Here is a 23,888-nt window from a genome sequence, read left to right on the forward strand (position 1 = left end):
CATCCTACCAGTAGCAGGAGCATCTGGTAGGAACTGGCTGCCCCAGGCCCATCAGCTCAGCACTGGGCTTTGTTTCCAGGGAGGGAACCACCTGGCCCTACTCAGAGGCGGGGTGGGGAGACTGAGGCCCAGGCTCCTTCAGGCACCTCACGGTGGAGTGTGAGCCTGGCCTTGCCTCAGGGGCTGGAAACCCAATGAGATGGTGTTGCGGAGGCCTTTGAGATGGAAGACTGTCCCCCAACTGCTGCAGATGAGGGGGCCTCTCCTGGAAGAGAGGAGATGGCTGTGCTCAGGGGCAGCGTGAATGCTCAGAGGGAGGGCTCAGAGCCCACTGCCCTCCACTTCACTTCCTTGTGGGATTGGATGTAAGCATCCACCCCCAACGCTGAGCCTGGGCACCCTGAGTGAGTCTTAGGGTGCCGTGGATGCAGGACGGAGGTATTTACCAGCCTCAGCAAGTGGAAATGGGGAGGTGGTCAGGAGCATTTCCAGAGGCCTGGAATGACTTTGAAGTTGGCCAGATCGTAGACAGACCAGGGAGAAGGTGTTCCAGGAGGGAGAATAAAGGGATGCAGTGTGGGGTGGGAGCTTGTCGCGGGCTGGGAGCAGGCGGTGATGAAGGAAGAGGACATGTCGGGCCCGTCCTGAGAGCCGCCTGCATCTATGGTGAGCAGGCAAGCTCCATCCCGTGGCAATAGGGCCCCCTCGGGGGTCCAAGTTGGAGTTCTGTGGTCCAGCAGGGATCTCTCAGTGCAGTGGGCTATATAGCGTGGAGGGCAGGCCTGGGGAAGGGCCTGAGGGCTACAGAGATTGGGCAGAGTGTTGGGTGGGACCGAGAAGATCCTGTGCCTGAGGTGTCGTAGGGGGTCCTGGGGGAAGGTATGTTCTGGCCACAGAATAGTCAGACACACGTCACTGTGGCTCAGTGTGGATCAGCTCGTGGGAGAGTCCTGCGTTTGGAGTTGGACCTGGGCTGAGTTCTGCCGTGGTCCAGCAGGAGCATCTTGTAGATGTGGAGGCTGCTCTGAACAGGTCACCCCACTCCTAGGGCATGGAGACTTGTCCCATTCCCTCATGGCATGGGCGGGAGGCCCTAGTGCTGTAAGGAAGGCTGCACGTGGCTCTAGAGAGGGAAGAGGTACTGTGCCTGGGTTACGTCTTCTGGTTACATCTCAAATTTGTTCCTCTGGTTTAGGGGCACCTCTGCAGGTTGGGGACTGAGCCCCGCTCTTCCAGGCAAGCCTGGACCAGTTCGTTCCCCTTCTGATGCTCTGCACCAGATTTGAAATTTCTCTTAGAAGAGTGGCTGTTGTGGGGCAGGAGGAGGTGGTGGGCGTTGGCCTGCTTGGGAACCTGACACCCTGCTCACTTATCCTGCACAAGCCATTCGGGGCCATGGCCACTGGTGGCCTGAGCCCTGGTCTGGTCCCATCACTCCCCCAAAAAAGCCAGAGCCCCACCCCAAGTCCCCCAAGGCCATTCATTAGGGACCCGAGGTCAGGAAGCCGTTCGACTGTCCTAGTTTTCTCAATGTGCATGTCAGACCTGGCTTTTCTAGGATGTGAGCTCCCCTCCTGAGATGAAATGGAAGCAGCTCAGCTGTCTTGCAGAGTGGGCTATTCTAGAAGCCTGGACGGCAGCTCTCATTTCTAACCCTGACATAGGGGTGGACTCGGAGGAGTCCAGTGTCAGCGTCCTCTTGTTCTGAGGAGGCCTTCATGGGCCCATCTGATCACACCCCAAGTCTCAAGTCAGCCTGAGAGGCCTTGGGGCCTGCTAGCACCCTTTCTCTGCCCTGCCTGTTCCCTGGGTTCCCTGTAACCCCTCTCCACAGAGACCAAGTGCAGCCCCACCATACACACTAAGCACCCACCTCCCATGCTCCACGTCTTGTTGGCCGTCCCTGATTGTCCCAGGCCCCCCACCTGTCTCACCTTCTCCACTGTCTCTGTGTGGGGAAATCTCAGTCCATCAGCGCCCAACTCTGACACCTGCCGCTTTTTCCCCAGGAAGCTGCCCTGTCCCCTGCCCCCATCCTTGTTTCTCTCCCTCTGTGGCTGGCTCTGCACCTGAACTCCAAGCTGGGCTGGAAGTGCCAGGTAAGCTGAGCTGACATGGGCTATGGCCGCATTGATGCCTGCCCATGAGAGCCCTGGCATCTGTGACCCAGACCTCCACTCTGCCTCATGGTGACGTGGGGAGGTGGGCACGACCCTCTCAGGTCATCCTTTTCCCACTTGGTGAGGCCCTGGTGAGAATGTATGCACACCAGGAGCTCTTGTGCTGCTTCTCGTGGAGCCGAGCAGGGTATGGGCACTGCTGTCTGCTGAGGCAGACGCTGCCATAGACCAAGGGACAGGGATCTCTATGTCCAGCCTGGCTTTGTTTCCCTGGGCAGGTCATTGCCCTGTTCCACCTAGGTCCTCACTCATGGGTCAAATAGGCAAAAACAGCTGAAATCAATGACTTCAAAAGCCCAGTGCAGCTATGGAGCACAGTCTGAACAATTTCTGAGGGCCAGAAGCTCTGGTGTGTGAGGATGAAGTGGAGTTATAGCTGGGGGTCTGTGTACGTGGGGGGAAGAGGCACATTTCACTACTGTGGCCATTGGGGAAGAAGAGGAAGCTGGCTGGTGTGGGACTTAAGGTCCAGCTGTCTCCGGCTGGTACACTCTTAGCAGAGGCTGCCCAGGCACATGTCACACACAGCCAGAATCCCGCAGCAGAGAGGCAGGTAGGTGGGCAGTGGCAAGGCCTATGCTTCCAAGGCTGAGAATTCGGACTATTAACTCCAAGAAGCATTCTTGCCATTTAAAAGGCAGCATTTGGCCCAAGCCAGGGGAAGACTGGGGTTAGGACAAGTGGGGACTGAAGTAATGGCCAGAAGAAAGGAACCAGGTGCCGTCTGTTGGTCTGTGCTGGCTCACGTCTTGAGAAGGTATGGCTACAGGGAGCCATGTGGCCCTCTGGGCAGCTCAGCCAGCAGCACCACAGGCAGCAGCCCAGCTCTGGGGTCTGGGCCTTGGGTGGGGGCCTGTAGGGTGCTTACCCACTAGCCATGTGAGCCAAAGGCCAAGTGCATATTTCCAAGAGGGGCTGTGGCTACCCAAGAGGGCTGTGCTGTCAGGATGACCAGAAGGTGGACAGGATAGGTGTGAGCAGGGCCCCATCTGCCCTCTCTGCCAGCCCACCCCAGGGCAAGGATGTGCTGCCCCCAGGCAGAGGTGTGGAGACATGCACACATTCACCTGTTAATCTGGGTTCCATGCCAAACCCAAGGCATGCCTCTTGACCTTGGAGTCTCCCTTTCCACTCCGTAGGTAGCACTGGATGACAGTTTCTGCCCCCAAAGCCATGTTCATTCTTCTCTGCTGTTCCTCACTTTACACCAACACCTTGAGACGGTTTGGACTTTGCCCTCTGACCTCACTCACCCTCCTTGCCCCATCTGCCCATCCCTGGGCTCCCAGGTTGTCATCTCACGTCTCCCTCTCTGCAGCCACCCATGGGAACACACATGCATTGGGGAGGCCAGGACATTATCCTTAGAGCAGCGGGCAGTTTGCATTTTAGAAATGGCTGTGATGTAGAGAATGAGTGGGGGCAGCCAGGTGGGGGCTGTAGGAGGAACACTGGCCAGCCAGCTTTCCAACGTGGAGATGGGTGAAGCCCTGGTCTGCTTGCCTCCCCACCGGCTGCCAGGGGACGCTGGGTGGACAGCAGCTAGGGACATCAGGGGCTGGCCCTCTCCCTTGGAGCTGAAGAGGAAGCTGAGGAGGACAGCACGGTGCTGTGTGGGGCTCATCCTGCCCAAGGGTGAGGGGCTTCTCAGAGACCCAGGCCTGTCTGAGACCCAGGCCTATCTGAGCCCTGGACTGTGTCCCCACCTCTAACATCAGCTCTCTTCCCAGGGCCATGTCCGGGCTCAAGGAGTCCCCAGGCACTTGCTATGAGTAGGCCAGTGAGCAAGAATGACGCTCCAGGGACAGGCTGGAATAGGTGACCAGGGACACCCCCAACCCCAGGATTGACCCAGAGCAGCCAGCTCACTGGGGCTCCTGCTGGACCATGGGTGAGCATGGTCAGGGTGGCCTGGCCTCCTCAGAGCACTGCAGGAGCCCCCAACCTCTTAAGCCTTCAGGGGCGGCCCTGAGGGGAGTAAGTGGCTGTCTCTCCTGGGCGGCATCAGAGGTCTGCACGTCCAGGTGCTCTGTGGGTGATTAGGACCTATAGGGCTCTCCCACGTAGGGTGCTGACAAAGTCCCAGAAGAGGCACAAGGATCTTTGAGGCCCAAAGAATTTTTGAGGATCTGGTGCAGGCAGGCCCACCAGATTTCACTTTCAGGGCACTCTCACATTGTCCCCTAGAGGCTCCCAGTGTGTGCAGGAGTGCTGCCCCCTGGGGGTCGGGGACGGGGACCCTCACCTCCCTGTCCTGGACCTTTCAGCTAGAGCAGGCAATGCCCATATCTCATGGGGCTCTGGAGGGGGCCGACACAAACAAGGCCTGGGGTTCAGGCATCCTGTGGTGCCGGCAGCAGGGCCAAGGACGCTGGAAACTGGAGGAGCAGACCTTCTCCCAGGGAAGTCCCCCCAGAGGCTTGGCTCGGCAGGGGCCTGACACAGAGCCCCTGAGCTCCCCTCACCTACCATGGGCCTCCCTCCTGTTATGATAGCAAAGACCCAGGACCCTGGGCTGCCCCAGCCCACCCTGGGCCCCACTGTGCTCATGAGAGCACCGCTCCGCCTGAGCTCTGTGTGGGAGGGCTGGTGTACTCGGAGCTGCCAAAGATCAGACCTCGAGGCCTCCTGGATGCAGGGCGCTGGTTTCTGGAACCACACGCTCAACACAGACCATTTCTTCCTGGCCTAAATGTGATGAGCACATGTTCTCAGCCTCCTTTGGTCTGATCTGATCTTACAGGAAGTGGATAAGGTATGAAGTGTTGTGAACTGTGCACGGTCTGCTCCAACCCCGGGGACAGCGAGGAGGAGTGGTCCAACCAGCTTTGGAGCTATCCAGGCCTGGGAGTGGGTCTCAGCCATCCTGGACCTACTGCTGTGTGACTGAACCAGTGCCCAACACTAAACCTGTCCCCACACGTGGGTGTCATGACAATACGAATGTAGATGGTGAGGGCATGTCGTGACTGAGCAATATGCTGATTTAGAACTCCTTGTCTGAGACTCAACCTGTGGTAAGCACTCAGATGGGAGCCCCTTGTCTTTCTCACATAGCCTTGGGGTGGCTTGTGCTCATGCTTGTCTCCTGCAGGTGAGTGACCTCTCAGAGCCCAAGCCTGGTTCTTCCAGTGCCTGGCAAAGAGGAGTAATCCTCCAGGGGGTGCAGAGACACTGCTGTGCCCCAAGAAAGAGGGAGGGTAGAGGACAGAGTTCTACATCATGACCTGGCCGAAGGTTCGACTTAGGCTTTTTTGAACTGGGGACACCTGGCAGGGGCATGTGGCAAAATGATAGTGGGCAGGAGTCAGCCTGGGTGTAGGACAGCTGGAAACTAGCCATCTCGGGGAGACGTCACCAGAACAATTGTCACCAGGATAGGGACCAGGTGGATCTGAGGTCTCTGGGTATGTATAGAAGGAGGAGGGAGTGAGGAGCCTATGGTGCTGAAGTGGTAAGCGAGAAACTTATGTGGGGGCTTGGTGCCAGGCCAAGGCTTGGGGCAGCATCTCTCCATCTGGCCTTTGCTTGGCCTTTCCTGAGCTGGGATGGAAGAAGCAACCAGGATTTGGTGGGTAGTCCAGGGGCATACTGCCCCAGAGGAAATTTGGGATAAAGGTGCTGTGTACACACTGGAACTGTAGGTGTTGGGGGATGGTGGTACGCTCGTGGGTGAGGCTCATCCCTTCTCAGCTCATTCCTTACCTGTGACCTGGGTCCAGTACCCCCTTCTAGACATCAGCAGAGCTAATGTGCAGGACAGCAGCCCTCCCAGCTCTCTGCAAAGCTGCCCTGGAAGAGAGTAGGGAGCTGCTGCTGTTCTTGGAATGCAGAGGCTGAGGGGGGAATCCTGAGTCTACCTGGCTTCTGCCCAGCCCCTCCACACCCACCCCTTGGCCCAGTGCCTTCTCCTCGCTGGGCCTCACAGCCCAACTGGAAAATGAGGCCCTTCCAGCTGTAAAGCCCACTTTACACTGGGGGACTGTCCTGGCATTTCTGTCCTGCCCTCCCCCACTAAGGATGTTACTAGAAAAGGCTTCACTCCAGTTCTCACTGTCCCAGTGGATCACCTGCCTGCCCTCCACAGGGCCCTCGCGGCACAACTCCAGGGGGCGCCGTTCACAAAGCTAGCCGCTAGAGTGAGGACAGCCCTGGCCAACGGGTGGTTGGCCGCTGCCAGCCAGGCTCTCTGCACTTCTGGCCTACCCTACACCGCTTTGTCCGGGCCCCTGCGGGTCAGCAGCCCACTACCGCCGCGCGGGCGGCCGGGCCACGGAGCCCGCGAGGATTGGCCGGCAAAAGTCAGTTGTGCTGTTGGGCCCGCTTCCAGGCTGAGCGAGCGAGCGCCCGCGCCCCGTCCGGCTCTGCCCGCCCCGCCCCGGCCCACGGCGAGCGAGCCTCCGCGGCCATGGCCCGGCGCCCGCGTTAGCTTCGCTGCACAGATGCCACCGCGGAGCCAGCGGGTAGGAACTTGCCCAGGGCTAGGGGCGGGGGGCTGGGCCGTGACCGCCTCTCCCCGCTACCCGCCTGGCTCTCGCTTTCCGGAGTTTTTGCTCAGTCTTTCCCGGGTCGGCCCGGGCGGCCGCCCCCCGCCCCGGCCCCCGGGCCGCCGGCGCAGCAGGAAGCCCGCGGGCCGTGGTTTCCCGGGCGCCGCTGCGGAGGAAGTCAGCCAGCGGCGGGGCGCGGCGCCCGGTGCCCCGGGCCGGCGCCGTGCACAGCGTCAGGTGGGCGGCCGGGCGGTGGCACGAGGGGGCGGGCGGCGGCCACCGGCGGAGCCGCACACGCCCGTGCCGCGGTGGGAGAAGCCGCGCAGCGAGCCCCGCGCAAACCCATCCGGACCCAGCCCGCGGCGCGCGAGTCGGCGCGCGGGGGTGTGCGCTGCGCTGCGCCGCGCGAAAGCGAAAGCTGCTCGCGGGGCCTTTGGCCAGAGCAACTTCGCGGCGGGCGGCGCGACGAGGAGCTGCGCCGGGCGCTCCCGGGGATGGTGAGCGGACCCGCTGGGTGGGCAGCTGCGCCCCATGCGGTGCTTCCCCAGCTATAAATAGCTCTACGCGGGGGCGGGAAGATGGTGCCAGCGCTTTGCGGGCACCCGGCCTTCTGAGCTGGGCCGGGACCTTTCCCTGCGCCGGAGTGGGAGGGAGGTAGTAGAGGGACGCGGGGCGGGGGCGCAGGGCGGGGTGTGCCACGTGCAGGTGGGGCCGCAGAGGAGTTGCCAGCAGACCCCCCCCCTCCGCCCCCCACTCACACGCACTTAGCCGTTTGTCGTTTCGGCTTTTCCCCAGGAGGGGGAGGGGAGGAACAGCCTGGCAGTTCTAGGGACCCAGTATGCGATGTCTCATTTGGCAGAAGAGGCTGGAAAAGGCGTCGCCACTGCTGGCAAATTGCAGGCTTCCCCAGCCCCTTCCTACGCTCGGGACTCGTTACCTGTGGATGGAGCGGGAATCCCTTGTCCTCGGCAGCCCAGCAAGGACCGCTTGTTGGGGGCAGATGGCGCCCCTGGCGGCCTCTGTACAACCCTGCGGCCACAGAGGCTGGCCCTGAGGGATTTGCGGTGGAAGCTGCAGGACTTCCTGCCCCCAGGTGTTTTCGACCTAGCCTGCCCCTGGTAGCACCCCCAACCTTAGGCCTGGAGCAGGTCGGTGGCTTTCAGTACTTTGGGAAGGGCAGGGCCCTTAGCTTCTCAGGGTATCAGGAAGAGGGGGAGCTGACGACCTGGAAACTCAGTCCTGGCCCCAGAGGCCTCAGGACTCCTGAGCAGGATGGCTCCTGAATAAGGTGGAGCCATCTGGGCCAGCAGTGGGAAAGGGGCTACCCCGCCTTCCCGCTCTGTCGCCTTACTTGGGGGTAAGCCGGGTGGAGTGGGAAGAGCCGGGTAGGCCGAGTTCTGCTGTAGGCTCAGCTCCCTGCTGGCTGTATGCCCTGGAACAAGTCTCTCCCAGCGAGGTGTAAGTGAAATCATGTGTTGGAGAAACTGAACAGGCACCCTGTGAATATCATTGGCCCCAGGGACTCACCAGCACCAAGAACAGCCCTACACATCCCTCTCCAAGTGGTCTTGCTGTTTGGGAGGCTCGTGTGGGTTCCAGGTTTCTTCTCCCCAAGACTATGGAGGATGCTGCTATTCTCCCCAAGACTGCTCCTGACCTCAGGGCCTACAGCTCAGATTCCATCCCATTCTTGGCTGTCTCGGAAACAGCAAAAATTTCTGCCTCTCTGGGAGAGGGAAGCCCCTAATCTGCTACCCTAGCACTCCTCCCTGCTGATGGGTTCCCTTGCCCCTCTCCAGCTCCAGCAGTCCACTTGGCAGCTGGGCAGCTGGTCCTCAACTCAAAGCAGCCTGATTGTATAGCCCCACGCCTGCTGCTCCTGGGAACGGGATGCCAGCAGGCTCCTGCCCTCGCCTGTTTGGAGATGAGTCACCACTGCAGCCATAACAAGGGGTGGGGGGAGCTGCTGAGGGGAGAATGGGCTCTCCCTGGGGTGCTCGAAGCACTTTGTTCTCTGTGAACAGAGATGTTGGAGCCGAGTAGCCCCAGGAAGCCTCGTTCACCTGTCACACCATGGCACATGGGGCTGGGAGCGCCCAGGAAGATGGAGGGCCCAGGCCCAGCCTCCAGCAGACTAGTGCTGCTCTCCCACCCTCTTGGTCCCCTCTGGGATCCTTCCTGAGGAGAGGGAGAAAAGCTGTTCAGCCAGCATTCTTCATAATAAACCTGAAGACTCAGACCTAGGTGCCCACAGGGAGGAGACTGGATGAGATAGGGCAGCGGTTCCCAACCTTTTTGGCACCAGGGACCGGTGCTGCTATGAGAATCTAATGCCTGATGATCTGAGGCGGAGCTGAGGTGGTGATGCTGGTGCTGGGGAGTGGCTGCAAATACAGATGAGGCTTCAGTCGCTCACCCCCCACCTACCTCCTGCTGTGCGGCCCAGGGGTTGGGAACCCCTGAGTTAGAAGACACCTGTGGGGTGATGAGCCATGGTCATTTTAAATTATGGAGAGTTCTTGGTGATGCAGGAAAATACATGTGCTGTATTTACTGATTTAAAAACTAAGATAAAAATTACGTGCTCCGTTCATTCTGCTTAGGACACCAGGGTGAAGAAGACACCAGCCTCCTAGGGGGCTGCCTAAGTCCTCCCCACTTGGCAGAGGTCCTCCTCCTCTCCCAGCTCATGCTCCTTCTGGGCTTCTCTCAGGCTCCCCTTGATGACCCCTCCCCAAACTCCTTGCTCTCTTGGCCCATTACCCCTGTACCCATCTCTTCTGTCCCCTCACCCTGGATGGCAATCACATGTGTCTCTGTCCTACTAGTAGGGATTCCTGTTGCGGGGGTACCTGACCCATCTACAAGACCCCCCGGTCCATGGGGTGTGCTTAGCTTTCTGCAGATTTGCCAGGCTGACCCGCCCTAGAGGATCCAGAGGCCACTCCAGAGCACTCCTGAGTCACGCCTCCCTGGCACTCCAAGGGGACTCATCTGGGCATAAACTCCACAGAGCCTGCTCAGACCTCAGCCCAGAAGCCACACTGGGGACTTACTCAGAGCTCCCTAGAGTTGCACTGAAGTTGAGCGGACTTGGAGGCCAGGGTTTGTGGCTTTGACCTGGAACATTCCTTTTCTGGAGGGTCCACAAGCAGGCCAGTGAGCCTGCCTCCCTCTCTGCCTGGCCTGAACTCTCATGTGGTCAGGTTTCTCTCCCTCCACCCTTTGCTACAGGTGCTGCAGGAGCACCCTGAGACTTCATCCCATCTCACAGGTCGTGAACCCAGCAGGAGGTCAGGCTTTGTTCAGGGGTCCCAAGGTGCTGGTGAGCAGGAAAGATGCAGCCTCTCTTGTCCACCCACCCATCCCTGGGCAGCTTAGAGTCCAGTGGACCATGGCAGGCAGGCCAGGATTCAGGCCCCTGGGACTGGCTGCTGACCTTAAGAGCTAGATCAGCCATGGAACCAACCTATAGGTAGAAGTCCACAAGCAGACACAGGCCCCTCTGGATTGGTCAGCCTGGGGTGAACTAGAGAGGAGAGAGTCCACCGTGTGTGACAGACCACCACCTGCCAGCTGCCTGCCTGCTGCCTGGTCAGGCAGAGTACCCTGAGTCTCAGCGCTGTTAGCGCCTCACTGTTAGCGTCCCCCAGTTCCTCCATGAGGCAGCCAGACCTGGCTCCTTCGAGGCCTTGCTGGCTGCTCCCAGGTGTGGCTGCTCCCTCCTCTTCTCTCCTGCCGTAGCTTTGCCGGGTGCTCCAGCAAGCACAACAGTGTGGAGAAGGGGCTGCATCTGAGTCCATAGGTATGACAGCAGGGAACAGCAGAAGGAGCCCAGTGGAGTCCCAGAAGACCAGGGCTGGAGACCATTCCCACAACAAGGGCCCAAGGGACTTGATTCTGAAGCCTCTGAGGCACTCAAGTGCTGGCAGGGGTCGCCAGCCTCCCCATCGCTCTGCGGGCCCGCCTTCCAGTCTCAGCCTGCTCCTGCGAGGCGGGATCCTCTGGTCTTCAAATGCCCTGGCTCAGAACTGAAGTGATTCAATGTCACGGTCCAGTTCTCTGTGCTTCCATTTCTCCATCTGTAAATCACAGGTCACACCGCTGACTCCCCATTCCATTGTAAGTGTTCACAGAGCGGGGAGTCTGGCCCCTATGTCCTGGCCCCACCCCAGGGCCACTGGGCAGCTTTGGGCAGGTCATCTGAACTCAGTTTCCCAATCTGGAAAATGAGGAGTGGGTTGGTGACACACTAGAACTATCCCTGCCAGGTGGACGTGAGATGAGTCTGAGTCCCCACCCAGCCCCGAGGGCCTGAGCCTCATCCACCTTGGCACAAGTCCGTGCCCTGGGTCTTAGTGTGGACCAGACAGAGCAGAGCCCGACTGGGCCACACCTCCTGCCCACCTTCTTTCCTGCTCTGGCATTTCCAGGCCACTTGTTTTCCCCAGGGGGAGCCTGTGCCTGTACCTTTGGAGTTGAGGAGGAGCTGTGACTGAAAGGTGGGGTCCAGGAAGGTGATTGGTGAGGCTGGGAACAGTGGAACAACCATGGTGGACAGTGGCCTGAGTAGTGGCTCAGCAGAAGGCAGTGGGCTTACTGTGATAACCAGAACTATGTCTGGATCTGTGGCCTCAGGCTGCCAAGCTCTGAGTTGGCCCTGGGCATGGTGAAGAGTCTGTAGCCATAGCCCCATTGGTGCACAGGGGCCCGGGGTCCAGGAGTATGGGTGGGGCCTTCTGGTAGTCAGAAAGGTGTGGACTGGCTGGTGGATCAGGAATCTGGGGAGAGGGGAGCCCCTGCCCCTCCAGGAAGAAATTCCTCCCACCCCCCACCCCCCACCTCCCAGAACACAGTGTTCTGGAGACAGCATGATCTGCGGGCCTGAGTATGGCCTTGGCCTGGCCACCAGGAATAGTGCTCCATGCCAGGGGACATCTGCTGTCCATCACCTCCCCGGGGTGCTACCTGCCAGATTGTGGTGACTGGAGGCCAAGCCTCATGGCCCTCCTGCCCAGGCACTGACCCTGCCCTGCTTGCCATTGCCCCTTGTAAGTAGGCAGTGCATTTGTGAGCAAGAGCACAGGCTGACTTGGCAGCACCCACACCCTCCACTGACCCAGCGCCCCAACTGTGGCAGCCGGCTCCACTGTAGGGCTCAGTTTCTAAAGCTCCGTTTCTTCAAGCACAGCAGGAGGGTGCTGGAGACTCAAGGCCGCAGGGAGGGTTTGGTAACTTGTATCAGAGTCTGGGGCTCCATGAATTATTCAGGTGATTAGTCTGTCTCTGTGACCTCATCTGCCAGTCAGAAGCTTGGAACCACTGATGAGTTGGGGGGTCAGCTGAGATGCTCCAGATGAGGTGCTTGGTACATGGGCAGAGCTTTGAGCACAGTCCCAGTGCTTCTAAGTGCCCTGAGGCTGCCGCCGTGTGCCACCAACTGCCTGAAGCTTTCCAAGCAGGCATCTTCTGAACAGGGAATTGAATATGTGCCTGTGGAACTGGGTGAGGGGTCTTGGGGGAGAAGGGCAGCCAGGCGGGGGTGCTGGAGGTAGAGCTGCGGGGGGCCTGAGTCATAGACCCCCAGGCCCTGCTTGGCATCAGTGCTGCCTTCCCTTTAGGGGGAGCCCCATCCCAGACCCTCCTCATGGAGTCACTGTAGCCCCTTGCTCCCACGTGTGGCCATCCCCCACCTGCAGGTGCCTGTCCCCTCCCTGGGGTCCCCTTGGTTTGCTCAGGGACTTCCTTGCCCTCCATGGGCACTGTGTGGAGGTCCAGCTTTTCCTGAGGGGCTTTATGGGAGCGTTGGGGAGTGGGACATGTCCTAGCCGTCTTGGGGCTGCTGGTATCCGGGCTGCGGCTGCAGACAGATGCCCAGCACTGCTTACGTAGGCAGAAGAAAGACTTGTTGGCTGGCTTGCTACGCTACCTGTTTGTGACTCTTCCTGGTGACTCCATGCCCTCAGGCCAACTGTCCCTGAAGTCCAGCCTCATGGCTGCAGGAACCTCCCCAGGGCATATGTTATCTGTGGTTCCCTTCTGATTTTCAGCCTGTACTTGCAGCCTGATTTGTTTGGTCTCCATCTTTTCTGAGATAGAGGGTATTAGGTTACGCCTGCATGCACATATCTGGAAAGGAAATGGATTGATAGGGAGCCGTCCTGTGAAGAAATACAAACCATGCCCTAGGACCTGTGCTGCAGACTAGACCTACCCTCACAGGGTGTGTCTTAGCTCTACTTGGGGATTGGCCAAAAGCCCCTCAGGAGTCTGGTTCCTGGGCACAGGGACCCTGTACCTGCCCCCGGAGTGAAGACCGCAGATGTGCATGGCCCATGGAAAGGCTGCTCAGCCAGGCACTTTAGTGGCTGTGGTGTAAGGTGGCCCACGGGCCCCAGATGTGAGGAGGGAATCCACCTGCAGGCCGGGCTCCGCGGCACTCCGGCAGTGTGGCCGAGGGCAGGCTGCCCCTCCCTGGGCCTCGGGTTTCCACCTGCAAAATGAGCCAGTTCCACCAGCTAAGTGTGCTTGAAAATGTGCACGGTTGTGTAACTCTGATGCCAGCGGATTCCTCAGTGGGTAGCATCCTGGGAATTGGGGCAGGGGTGCAGGAAGAAGGGCGGGGGCGGGAGGGCATTCCCAGAGGGTGAGATATTGCAGGCGAGTGGTGACAAGGAGCGTGGCAGGCAGGTCCGCCTCAGTGGGCATCCAGAAAGCGTCTTAACTGAGGCATTGCCTCGCCTCAAGGAACAGATGGTAGCCCCTGCTTCCCTCCGATTCCTGGTGGGGCTGGCAGTGTCAGGCTGCCCCTCACAGCCCCAGGTTAGCCCACTTCAGCGGGCAGCCTGGTGGGCCATCCAGGGAGTTTTTTCAGCACATTCATTGGCTCATTTTGGCACATACTCCTCCAAAGGGAAACACAAAACAAAGAACAGGTAATTGTCCTGTGTCTTTGATTCCAGAACTTGGGAGCAAGAGCAGGTGTTTGGGACCCCTCTCTGCAGAGGCCTTACCCATGCCTCCCACCGTCTGCTAAGGCCACTGTGCCCGCCTGGCCTGCCCTGCAGAGAGCCAAATGTGTTTTCCCTCTGGCAGTGCCTCCTCGGCCTCCTTTTTCAGTGGAGAGAGGAGAGCTGGCCCTTGCCTGACCAGACGCCCGGCCCCATGCACCCCTGCGCAGCTGAGGTCCTGCCAGCCCTGGTGAGCCTGCCGCTCACTGCCATGGTGTTGGTGACTTGCCATCATTGCCTTTTCGGTAAGGAGGCACAGCGCCACCTGCCCACTTCACCGCCCCCCCCAGTGTAGGGCTTGTGTGCACACTCGGAGCTCTGAAGAACATTGGTTTCGCTGACCAGAATTGTCAGAATTGTCAGAATCGTCTCCCACTTACCTTGGCCTCGAGTAGTCCTAGCAGAGTCTTAGGAGGCTTGCAAGCCAGGAGGGCTTCAGAGAAGAGATAGCATCACAGCTATGCAAGGGGGCAGTGAGTCTTGAGTTGAGGCAGGAGAAGTGTGAGGGGCAGCATGGCTCAGGCTTCAGCTGAGATAGGGAAAGGGGGCCATTGGTCAAGGTGGTAAACAGGAGGGATGCAGCCATATTATCTTTTTCCAAGCTGGCCCTGGCCACGTGGATGGATATCGGGGGGTCGGGGCAAGAGTGAGAGGAAGAGTCAGGATGAGGCCTAGGCTGGAGCAGGGATGTTAGGGGCTTGAGGTGCAGGCTTGGGTGCCAGGGAGGAGCAGGGGATGGGGGGAACCCTTGGGTTCCAGCACAGCATGAGGAAGAGGATTTACAAAGGTGAAACAGGTCACTTCCAGAATTGATGAGCTCCCCAGATGTGTGGGCCGAGGTGGGTACCCACCTTGCAGGTGTAGGGAGAAAGCATTAGTCTGAGACACCCCAAGTGCCTGGAGCCTCCCAAGGCGTCGGCACCATATCTGAGACCCCCATGACCCCTGCCTGTGCCCACCCCTCAGCAAGGCTGACCCCAATCCTTGGCAGGCCTGTCTTCAGGCCCCTCCCCTCCTCCAGCCTGTGCCCTGGCTCCACTGGCCTGGATGGCAGGGGTGACATGGGAGAAACAGGGCCACTTCCCAGGGGAGGACCCAGAAAAGTCAGTACCCCTCTTCTCACACATCTACCCCCAAACACGATTTGTAGGGACAAATGTAATCCTTTGTTCATTCTCCCTGATAGTTAGTTCCCTTATGAGCAGCTGAGAGAGACCTCTGAGCCCAGATCAAGGGTCAGAAATGACCTCCACATGTACTTTGAGTCTCCAGAGGCTCTGAAGGGAAGGGCGGGGGGATTCCGTGAATTCCAGGGTCATTTGGACCCTGTGGTTGACTGCCTGGCGTGGAGCAGAGTGCACTTTTCTGTGCCTGCAGAGGAGCGAGATCCAAGAGTGGTAGAGTCAGAATGAGCCCAGAGGAAAGATCCCCACTGGGCTGTGGCCCTGGGCCAGCCCCAGAACACACCATGGCGTCTCTGCAGGTGTCTGGGGGGTGCTTCCAGCTTCTCCCCACCTCCTTCCTGTAAGGTGCGGAAAGGAACCAGTAGCCAGTGGTGAAGGCTTTCCTCTGGGCTCATTCTCCCTATCGGGGGTGGTGAGAGGCCACCCTGCGACTGCCTCTACTGCCGTGTGACCCTGAGGACCTTTCTCTGAGCTCTGCCCTCCCCAGCGTCACTGTGCGAGGCTGTGCTGAGGACCAGTGATGTCTGTAGTACTTCAGAAGGACTGGGTCCTTACTGCTGGGCCTGAGAGGTGATGGAGATGGCACCTTCCCGGCCAATGCCATCACACCTGAAGGTGGGGGACCAGGGCTGCACGGGTAGGGACAGCTGCTTGACGCCTTCTTGTCCTGAGCTGCTACAGGAGCCACGTCGACCGAGTAGGAAAATGCAACGTTGGTGTCAGTGTGCTGAGCGAAGGTAGCCTCAGGCCCCCTGTTTTGTCCGAATTGGGCGGGGGGGAGTTGCTGCCTTTTCTGGCACTGCTGGGGATGGAGGGTGGCTGCCAGCTCCACACAGCCTCCCAGCCTGCCCAGGTGGGCCTTCCATGTCCAGTGTGAGCTGGTGACCCAGTGTGGAGGCTGCAGGAACTCAGAACCAAGGGCTTAAGATCCTCTCTTGCCTGAATGGCTCAGGTCGGGAGGTTCCCTGGCTTCTCTCCTGGGACTGCTGGAGAGGGAGGTGCTGTGAATAGTCATCAAGCATCCAGGGAGCGGGGCCCTGGGAGGGGCACAGCCTGGACAACTTGCCGTAGGCCCCATGCGAAGAGGAGGACCAGGCCGTTCTGGGCAGGAATTTCTCTAGGGCATTGGCTGCAGAGACCTATCTGGGATCCTGACAGCTCCTTTGAGGCCCTGAGGTCCTGCCCTAGACTCCTGGCACCACAGTCTTAGGCCTGCTCAGAAGGTGCGAGCTCCTGCTCACTTGTCATTCAGTCCCTGGGTCATCCTTCCCTTCATCACACCTCAACTGTACCTGAATGGGTGTCAGATGCCATGCTGGGTGTAAGGTCGCCACCAGGAACCAGACTTTAGGGCTGGCAATGGGCAGGGTGCCCAGTGCAGCAGCAGGTTAAGCTCAGCAGAGGCAGAATGGAGAGGGCAGGGGCTCTGAACTTCAGGCAAAGGCAGGCAGGTGGGAATCAGGCATCCTAGGAGCTGCGAGGTTTTTGGTCCAAACCTCAATTCTTTGGACACTGCTGGGTGGGATGCACGTTGGAGAGGGTGAGGGATCTCACACCTGATCCTATCTGGAAGGCAGCAGCTACCAGAAGTTCATGGCAACCATCTTTTGACCCTCAGTTCACCTCCAGGAATTAGTCCCATTGCTGAATTCATAACTGCGCAGACACGTACGCGCCGGGCTTCTCCCAGTTGCTGCATTTGGTCAGGCACGACCTGTGTGCTTCCCACAGGGGACAGATCAAGTAAACATGTGCCATGCAGAACAGTCATTCGAAAGAGAAGGGCGCACAGCAGTACATTTATCCTTTTCTGCCATTTATGCGGGGAGCAAGCGGGGGTGGCTTTACTCCCATCCCCTTAGAGACAGGAGGTGTCGAGGAGCCCGTGATGGGGCAGAGTCCCTTCTGGCATCGTGGCAGTCCAGTTGCAGCAGCCTTTGTCATACGCCCACCCCATCTATCTCACAGGGCATCTGGCGGATCCCCGTGGATGAGATTGACCGGCCAGGCAGCTTCGCCTGGCACATGAACCGCTCCATCGTGCTGTTACTCAAGGTGCTGGCCCAGCTCCGGGACCACAGCACCCTGCTGAAGGTGTCCTCCATGCTACAGCGGACCCCGGACCAGGGCAAGTGAGTACAGCATACCTTGATCCCGTCCACCCAGGGCATCTCTACGCTGGTTGGGGAACCCAGACTAACCCTTCTCCTCAGGGGCCTCTCAGTTCCAGAGTCGGGAACCTAAATAGCGTTGCCCCTGTCCCGGGCACCTGGGGCAACACATCATTGCAGGTGAAAGCCAGTAATAACAAGCCAGGCAACAGGAGGGCCCGGGCCTCAGAGGTAACCAAGGATCCTTCTGCCAGAAAGGATGGGGCAGAGAGGATCGAGGGACATCTGCTACAGCGGCCACTTGCAGGAGGTGTGAGAGATCCCAGGAGAGGCACAGCTCAGATGTGGTCCGGCCTGAGCCTTCACACTGCCAGCTGAGCCGGAAGCTGTCCTCCATGCCTGCACTGCCTCCCCTCCCCCGTGTCTCATTCACCTGCCCTGGGCCAGGAGCTGGGGAGGGGCCTTCAGCTGGGACCAGGAGAGCACTGGGACAGGCTTATGGGAGAAAAGCCAGAGATCCTCAGCTCTCGCTGAAGGCAAGCTTCTGGAGAGCAGACCCCAGGCAGATGGGCAGGGGGGACACTGAAGAAGCAGTCTCGGGGCAGGGAGGGCTCAGGTATCCAGCTGTGCTGCGTGGCTCTGACACTCTGCCACCCTCTCTGGCCACCCCCGTGTGCCTGCAGGAAGTATCTACGAGATGCTGACCGCCAGGTCCTGGCACAGCGGGCCTTCATCCTCACTGTGAAGGTGCTGGAGGACACACTGAGCGAGCTCGCAGAGGTATGCCGCCCGCAGCCCCTCTCCTTTCCCCGGTGGCGGCCCAGGTCCTGCCACTCACACACCAGTGCCCTTAGACAGGTCCCCGTGTCTCCACCTGCGGAGCAACACCCTCCTGCCTCCCCGATGGAACGAATGCACTGGCACTTAGTGAGGTCCTGACTCACGAGGCAGACGTGGACTTGTGGTCAGTGAGGGTGGCAGTGACCTTCCCCAGGTTGCTCCTGCCCAGGGCTCCCTGTCCCAGCCGGGTGAGCTCAGGTAACAGCAGCTGTAATGACAAAGCAGATGGCAAAGCTGGCTGTCCCCTCACCCAGCTGGCTTCCCACACGCTGAACAAGGCCTCTGAAAGCACCCTGTCACACGGTCCCTTCTCACCCTCTGAGGCAGATGCAGTCCTTGTCTCATTTCACAGCTGAGCACCCTGAGGCCCAGGAGGTTAGGTCTCCAGCTTAGCAGGTGGCACTGTTGAGACCTGTGCCAGGGCAGTCTGCTGGCAGTGCCACCTGAGACCCTTGTTTTGGCCTTTGTACACTGGGGTCACATGAGAGCCCATGACAGGGGGACTCGGCCCTGTGCCCGTCGTGGCCAGGCCTCTTCTTCCACAGCAGTGCCACCACCAGAGCCCCGTTGGCCCCTCTCAAGGCTGGAGGTCCAGAGCAGGGAGGACCATCCTTAGGCGGGTCTCCAGGCGCAGCCCTGGCCCACAAGCAGATGGGCAGAGCCAGAGTGGCCTGGACAGCAGAGGCCCGGGAGGGGCACACCTGGTGCCCAGGCATGCTCTGTTGTGGAGACACCGAAGAGATGGAGTCTTTGACCTTCCATTTTCTCACAGGGGTCAGAACACCCAGGGCCCAAGGCCTGTGGCCTCCCCGGAGCCAGGATGACCACCGACGTCTCCCACAAGGCCAGTCCCGAGGATGGCCAAGAGGGCCTCCCGCACCCCAAGAAGCCCCCTCTGGCTGATGGCTCGGAGCCAGGGGCCGAGCCAGGGGGCAAAGTGTGTCCCCTCAACCACCGGCCTATGACCATGGATGCAGGAGACAGCGCAGACCAGAGCGGGGAGCAGAAGGACAAGGAGAGCCCCCGGGCAGGGCCCACTGAACCCATGGACACGGGCGAGGCTGCTGCTCGCCGCTTGGACCCAGAGCAGGCACTGCCCCTGCCGCCAGGCCGCTCCCCTCGCGACCGGGCGCCTGAGAGCCGGCCGGCCGAGCTGTCCCTGGAGGAGCTGAGCATCAGCGCCCGGCAGCAGCCCAGTCTGCTCACACTGGCCCAGCCAGCCCCCACCGCCTCAGCCACCACCACCACCACCACCACGGCCAGGGTAGGCAGCCACCCCGAGGAGCCACCCCCACGGCCCAGCCGCAAAAGGAAGCTCCTGGAGGACACGGAGTCCGGCAAGACCCTCCTGCTGGACGCCTACCGTGTGTGGCAGCAGGGCCAGAAGGGCATGGCCTATGACCTGGGCCGCATTGAGAGGATCATGTCTGAGACCTACATGCTCATCAAGCAGGTTGGTGTCCGTGGGGTGGGTCTGGGGGTTCTCTTCTCTTAGAGGGCCGTGCCCATTCTGCCCAGGTGTGCCAGGGCCTGCCCTTGGGCATGGGTGTTAGATGTCATTCCTGCCCCGCCTCTGATGTCCACTTCCCTACATCTGAGGTTTCTTAAAATGTACATGCCATAGATTTCGTGTCAGATAAATGAACGTGTCAAGCCATCGTGTTACAGTTTTGTCACTATACCTCACTAAAACTGAGTGAAATGTGACAATAAAAAAAAAGAATTTTAAAAAGTCTGTATTCAATCTCGAAGGAAGCGAAACCACTTTGCAGAAATCTTATCAAATCCAGCACAGGAAGATGGGACCCCCTGAATCCCCCACAGTGACAGGGCTCTAGAATACTTCTTCAGAGACCTTTGCGGCTGTCATCCGAAGGTGGCTGCAGCGCCCTCAGTGTGTGAGGAGGCTCTGTCGCCCTTCTGATTTTGCCTTCCTCTTTTTCTTAATGCATTAGGCACGTAGCTTTTCCTCTATTTAAAATGGTTTCCACAAAGTCTGTGGCCATGCCACTCTGAACGTGTCCGATCCCGTCTGATCTCAGAAGCTAAGCAGGGTCGGGCCTGGTTAGTACTTGGATGGGAGACCACCGAGGAAGACCAGGTGCTGTAGGTGTTAAAAAATAAAAGAAAAGAAAATAAAGAAAATAAAATGGTTTCCACAGGAAGAACCCCAGAACTGCAATGACTGGCACAAACGGGGTGACCATCATGATAGGCAATTTCTTCCCAAACTGTGTCAGTTTGCAATGCCACTTTTGAGAGTGCCTGTTTTATCAACGCCTCACCAGCTTCCAGTGTTAACTTTTATTTGTTTTTGTTGCTGATTAATTAGGATAAAAACAAGCCTTACATTCCCTGCCAAGGGTGGGCCCTCGCCCTGCATTGCCCACCCCAGCATGGCTGCTCCCGACACTCTAGATCGTCTCCCTCACCCTGCCCACCGCTCATCCAAGGTGGCCCCCACACCTCCCTGGCCTCGTTCCCACCTCCCTGTGCCTTGGCTCTCAGTCTCTGGGTCAGATCAGACCTGCCCACCACCCAGACCTCAGATTCCAAAAGGCCCTGCGTCCCGCCAGCCTCAGCTCCGGAGGATGTAATAACACGGCCACAAAAATGATCTTGACGTGGACAGATGGACCAGAGCTGTGGCCCTGGGGGGCAGACCCGGGAGATGGATGGACATCTGCCCGGGCTTCCCAGGTCTTCATAGGAGCTAGTCTGCAAGTTCCAAGTGACAGGCCCTCTGACCTCAGGCATTTCTTTGCTCAGGTGGATGAGGAGGCTGCGCTGGAACAGGCTGTGAAGTTCTGTCAGGTGCACCTCGGGGCTGCACAGAGACAGGTAAGCCTGACCCAGCGGGCCCCATGCCGGGGTCCCCAGGCTGCAGGCAAAAGAGTAGGTACACCCCAGATAGGGACTGTTCCTGTGGTCAGCGGGGCTGAGGAGAGATGGGCGGGAGGCAGCTGAACCTCACACCCACAGGGAGCCCCTGACCACCGGCTTGGGTGGGGCACCATCATATGGTGGATGGAGCCTTGGCAGGTCCAGACCCCAGCTCTGTGTGTGTGACTGGAGGGGTCCCCTCACCTCAGCTACCTTTTCTGTCAACGGGGAAGATGACCTCACCTGGAAAGGTTACTCCATTTAGGACAGAGAAGGAGGAAGTGATGTTGCAGCCAGATTACGAGCCAAGTGGGTGGGGGTAGTTGGCGTTTATTCTGCAGGGGAGGGAGCAGGATGGTGACGTGACCTCGCTGTGTTTTAGAAAGACCTCTGGCTGTTGGGTGGGGAGAATGGGCTCATGCAGACCTGAGAAGGTAGGCCAGGTGAGTGACAGGTGGGGCCAAGAGACCTGAGAAGGTAGGCTGCAAGACTTGGTGACAGGAAGGAGGGATGAACCTCCCAGATCTCCTAGATCTTTGCCTGGGAGGGCCCTAGCCAGGGCTGAGAATCTCTCAAGGCAGAGGCTGAGTAGGCAGAACGGTCAGGGGCCCACGCCCAGAGGGGTAGTCCAGGCTGGAGCCCTGAGTATAGGTGTCCCCGAAGCCACCGATGTGGAGCTGGCAGAGGGCACAGGTGGGGCTAAGTTCCGAGACCAGTGCCAGCTCGGAGAGAATCCTGACAGGACTGATTGGTGTCCAGGAAGGAGAGCGCGCCCATGGGCTGGCCGGCCAGCATGCCGGGGCAGCAAGGATGGGACCAACTGGATTTGGGGCTCAGAGACTAGGGCCGGGTTTTTGTTGTTGTTGTTTAATTAAAAATTATTGGGATAACGTTGATTAATAAAATCAAATAAGTTTCAAGTGTGCAGTTCAACAGTATGCCATATCTGTTGCATTGTGTGTTCATCCCCCAGAGTTAGATTTCATTCCATCGCCAAATATTTGACCCCTTTTACTCTTATCTACCTCCCTCCTCCCCCACTGCCTCTAGTAACCACTAATCCACTGTCCAAGACCAGGGCTATTTTTGAGTAGTTGGGCTGGGGAGGTGCTGGGGCTGAAGGAGAGGGGTCTCCCCGGGAGAGACCCAGCTCAAGGGACGGCCCTTTGGGCAGGGTCTAGCCAGCAGAGAAAGGGAGCACCCTCTCTGAGGCATGGTGGGGGGCACCCCAGTACCCCTGTTCAATATTGCTGAGCGGGCATCTTTCTGCACCCCACGTCGGTGTTTCTGCAGGAGTTACCCTGGGCCAGGGTCACTGGGTCAAATGGCAGGGACTTGCCATCTGAATAGGTGTAGTCTCTTGCCCCAGGGTGGGGCCGACTGCCCTTGGCTCAGTCGCACAAGCGAGCAGGCCTTGCCCTGCAGCCCTGGGGCTTCTGCTCAGTGGATGGGCCACAGACTTCTGCCTGGGCTCTGGGTCTGAGGAAGCCTAGGGGTTCAGCCTTGACCAAGCAGGCTGTGGGCTGCACGGGTGGGCCAATCCCCCAGCCCAGAGCCAGACTCCCTGGAGAGACGTGCCCTGCCAGCCAGCAGTCCCCACCACTCTGTTACTGCCAGAGTGACAAAGGGGCTCCCATTCCTTAGATGAGGAGATTGATACCCAAAGAGGACCAGCACCCTAATATAATACTGTATACAACTGTAATTGAAAAACTAAAAAATTATTTTAAAAAACTAAACAAAACAGAGGACTAGCACCTAGCTACAGCCTGGCCTGCCAGAGGAGCCCAGGAAAGGACGTCAGGAAATCTGCCTAGGGACAGTCACAGCCGTCCCGGGCCCACCTCTGGCCCGTGCTGGAAAGAGGTGGCTGTGGCCTTCAGACCCCGCTGCTCCTGCCCCTCAGGGAGTGTCCATTTTGCTGAGGGCATGTCCCAGTTGTCGTTGCAGCCCAGAAGGAGCTCTGGACATCATTGGAGGCTCAGTGCCATCACCTGCAGCTGAGGCCCGGGAGGACAGGGACGCAGAACTTAACTTCCCTCTGGAATATCTGCTCATGAGAGACAGGACTGTCCTGCCCAGCCTCCCACTGGAGGCCTAGACTCGTCCCAGACGCCCACCCCTGGCAGTCTCAGGGTGACCGCACCACATGCAGCTGGGAATGGCGTGTCTCAAGCAGGACAAATGTCAGAAGAGGCAGAGTCCTCAGGGGAGCCCGCTATCTCAACCACCGAGGTGCCCCCGACAGGCATGAGAGTCCCATACTGGGGTCTGAGGGCTGGGGATCCACTTACATGCTGTCACACAGCCCCTCAGCTCTGCTCTGGGCTTTACTAGTGCCCTGTCCCCCCTTGCAGCATGTCGCTGCAGGAGCTGTGCTGTCACACCTGTTGGGAGAGGGTGGGCTTTCAGTGCGGAGTAGATGAGGCCCGGTGGCAGAGGGAAGGAGCTATGTAGACCAACACAGGGAGGCCCCACAGGGATAGAAAACTGAAGGCCTGTGGTGCAGGTGGCTGCTGGGGCCTCTGTGGCCAGGCTGCAGGCAGAGAGAGGGCCAGGTGGGGGACAGCATTGGACACCATAACTTCAGGGCTGCAGCCTTGATCCCAGGGAGCTGACTCTTGTGGTGGCACCCCAGCTCTCTCAACCAGCGGCCCTTGGGAATTTGTCCTCGAGGACTGACCTTTGCCACTTCAGTCCCCACATCAGGCACTGTGGTGCTATGAGTGAGGGCTGCGTTGGTGGTCCTGGGCCTAGACAGGTGTCCTGTGGGGCCATATGGGCTCAGGGCTGCCGAGCTAGCCTTCCTCACCTCCCCTTTGTCCTCACAGGCTGCAGGGGACACACCCACCACCCCAAAGCACCCCAAGGACAGCCGAGAGAACTTCTTCCCTGCAGCCGTGGCCCCTACACCCCCTGATTCTGTGCCAGCAGATGCTCTCCAACGGCCCAGTGACACCCACACCAAGCCTCGCCCTGCACCAACTGCCACCACAGCTGGCATCACCTGCCCTTCCTCAGCATCAGTCTCCACCCCAGACCCATCCAAGGACCCTGAGTCCCCCCGGCCACATGGGCCTGAGGTCACCCCCAGCATGGCCTCTCTGGGCCCAGGTGAGTCCTATCCTGTCCATCTGGGGTGTGAGGCCTGGCTGAGCCAAAGCTTGGCCCAGGCCCTGGCTGTCAGGTGGCA

At 59.3% G+C, this 23,888-nt stretch overlaps 1 protein-coding gene and 1 pseudogene across 5 annotated transcripts in view; both read left to right on the plus strand.

Annotated features, from left to right (window-relative positions):
• Window positions 1–23,888, plus strand: part of CABIN1 (calcineurin binding protein 1) — a 137,367-nt gene that overhangs the window by 107,710 nt on the left and 5,769 nt on the right. For 3 of the 5 annotated variants that reach the window (XM_039847697.1, XM_039847695.1, XM_039847694.1), the window contains exons 22-27: window positions 2,010–2,099; window positions 16,830–16,993; window positions 17,656–17,752; window positions 18,585–19,265; window positions 20,582–20,653; window positions 23,527–23,809. In XM_039847697.1, coding sequence (XP_039703631.1) covers window positions 2,010–2,099; window positions 16,830–16,993; window positions 17,656–17,752; window positions 18,585–19,265; window positions 20,582–20,653; window positions 23,527–23,809 — 1,387 coding nt within the window. The remainder of the gene's footprint in view (window positions 1–2,009; window positions 2,100–16,829; window positions 16,994–17,655; window positions 17,753–18,584; window positions 19,266–20,581; window positions 20,654–23,526; window positions 23,810–23,888) is intronic. The other 2 variants (XM_039847698.1, XM_039847696.1) reach the window with 1 other exon arrangement.
• On the plus strand, window positions 19,807–19,925 carry LOC120590716 (uncharacterized; annotated as a pseudogene).

Source organism: Pteropus medius, unplaced genomic scaffold, assembly GCF_902729225.1.
Source record: "Pteropus medius unplaced genomic scaffold, Ma_sr-lr_union100, whole genome shotgun sequence".
In the NCBI taxonomy this organism is placed as follows: Eukaryota; Metazoa; Chordata; class Mammalia; order Chiroptera; family Pteropodidae; genus Pteropus; species Pteropus medius.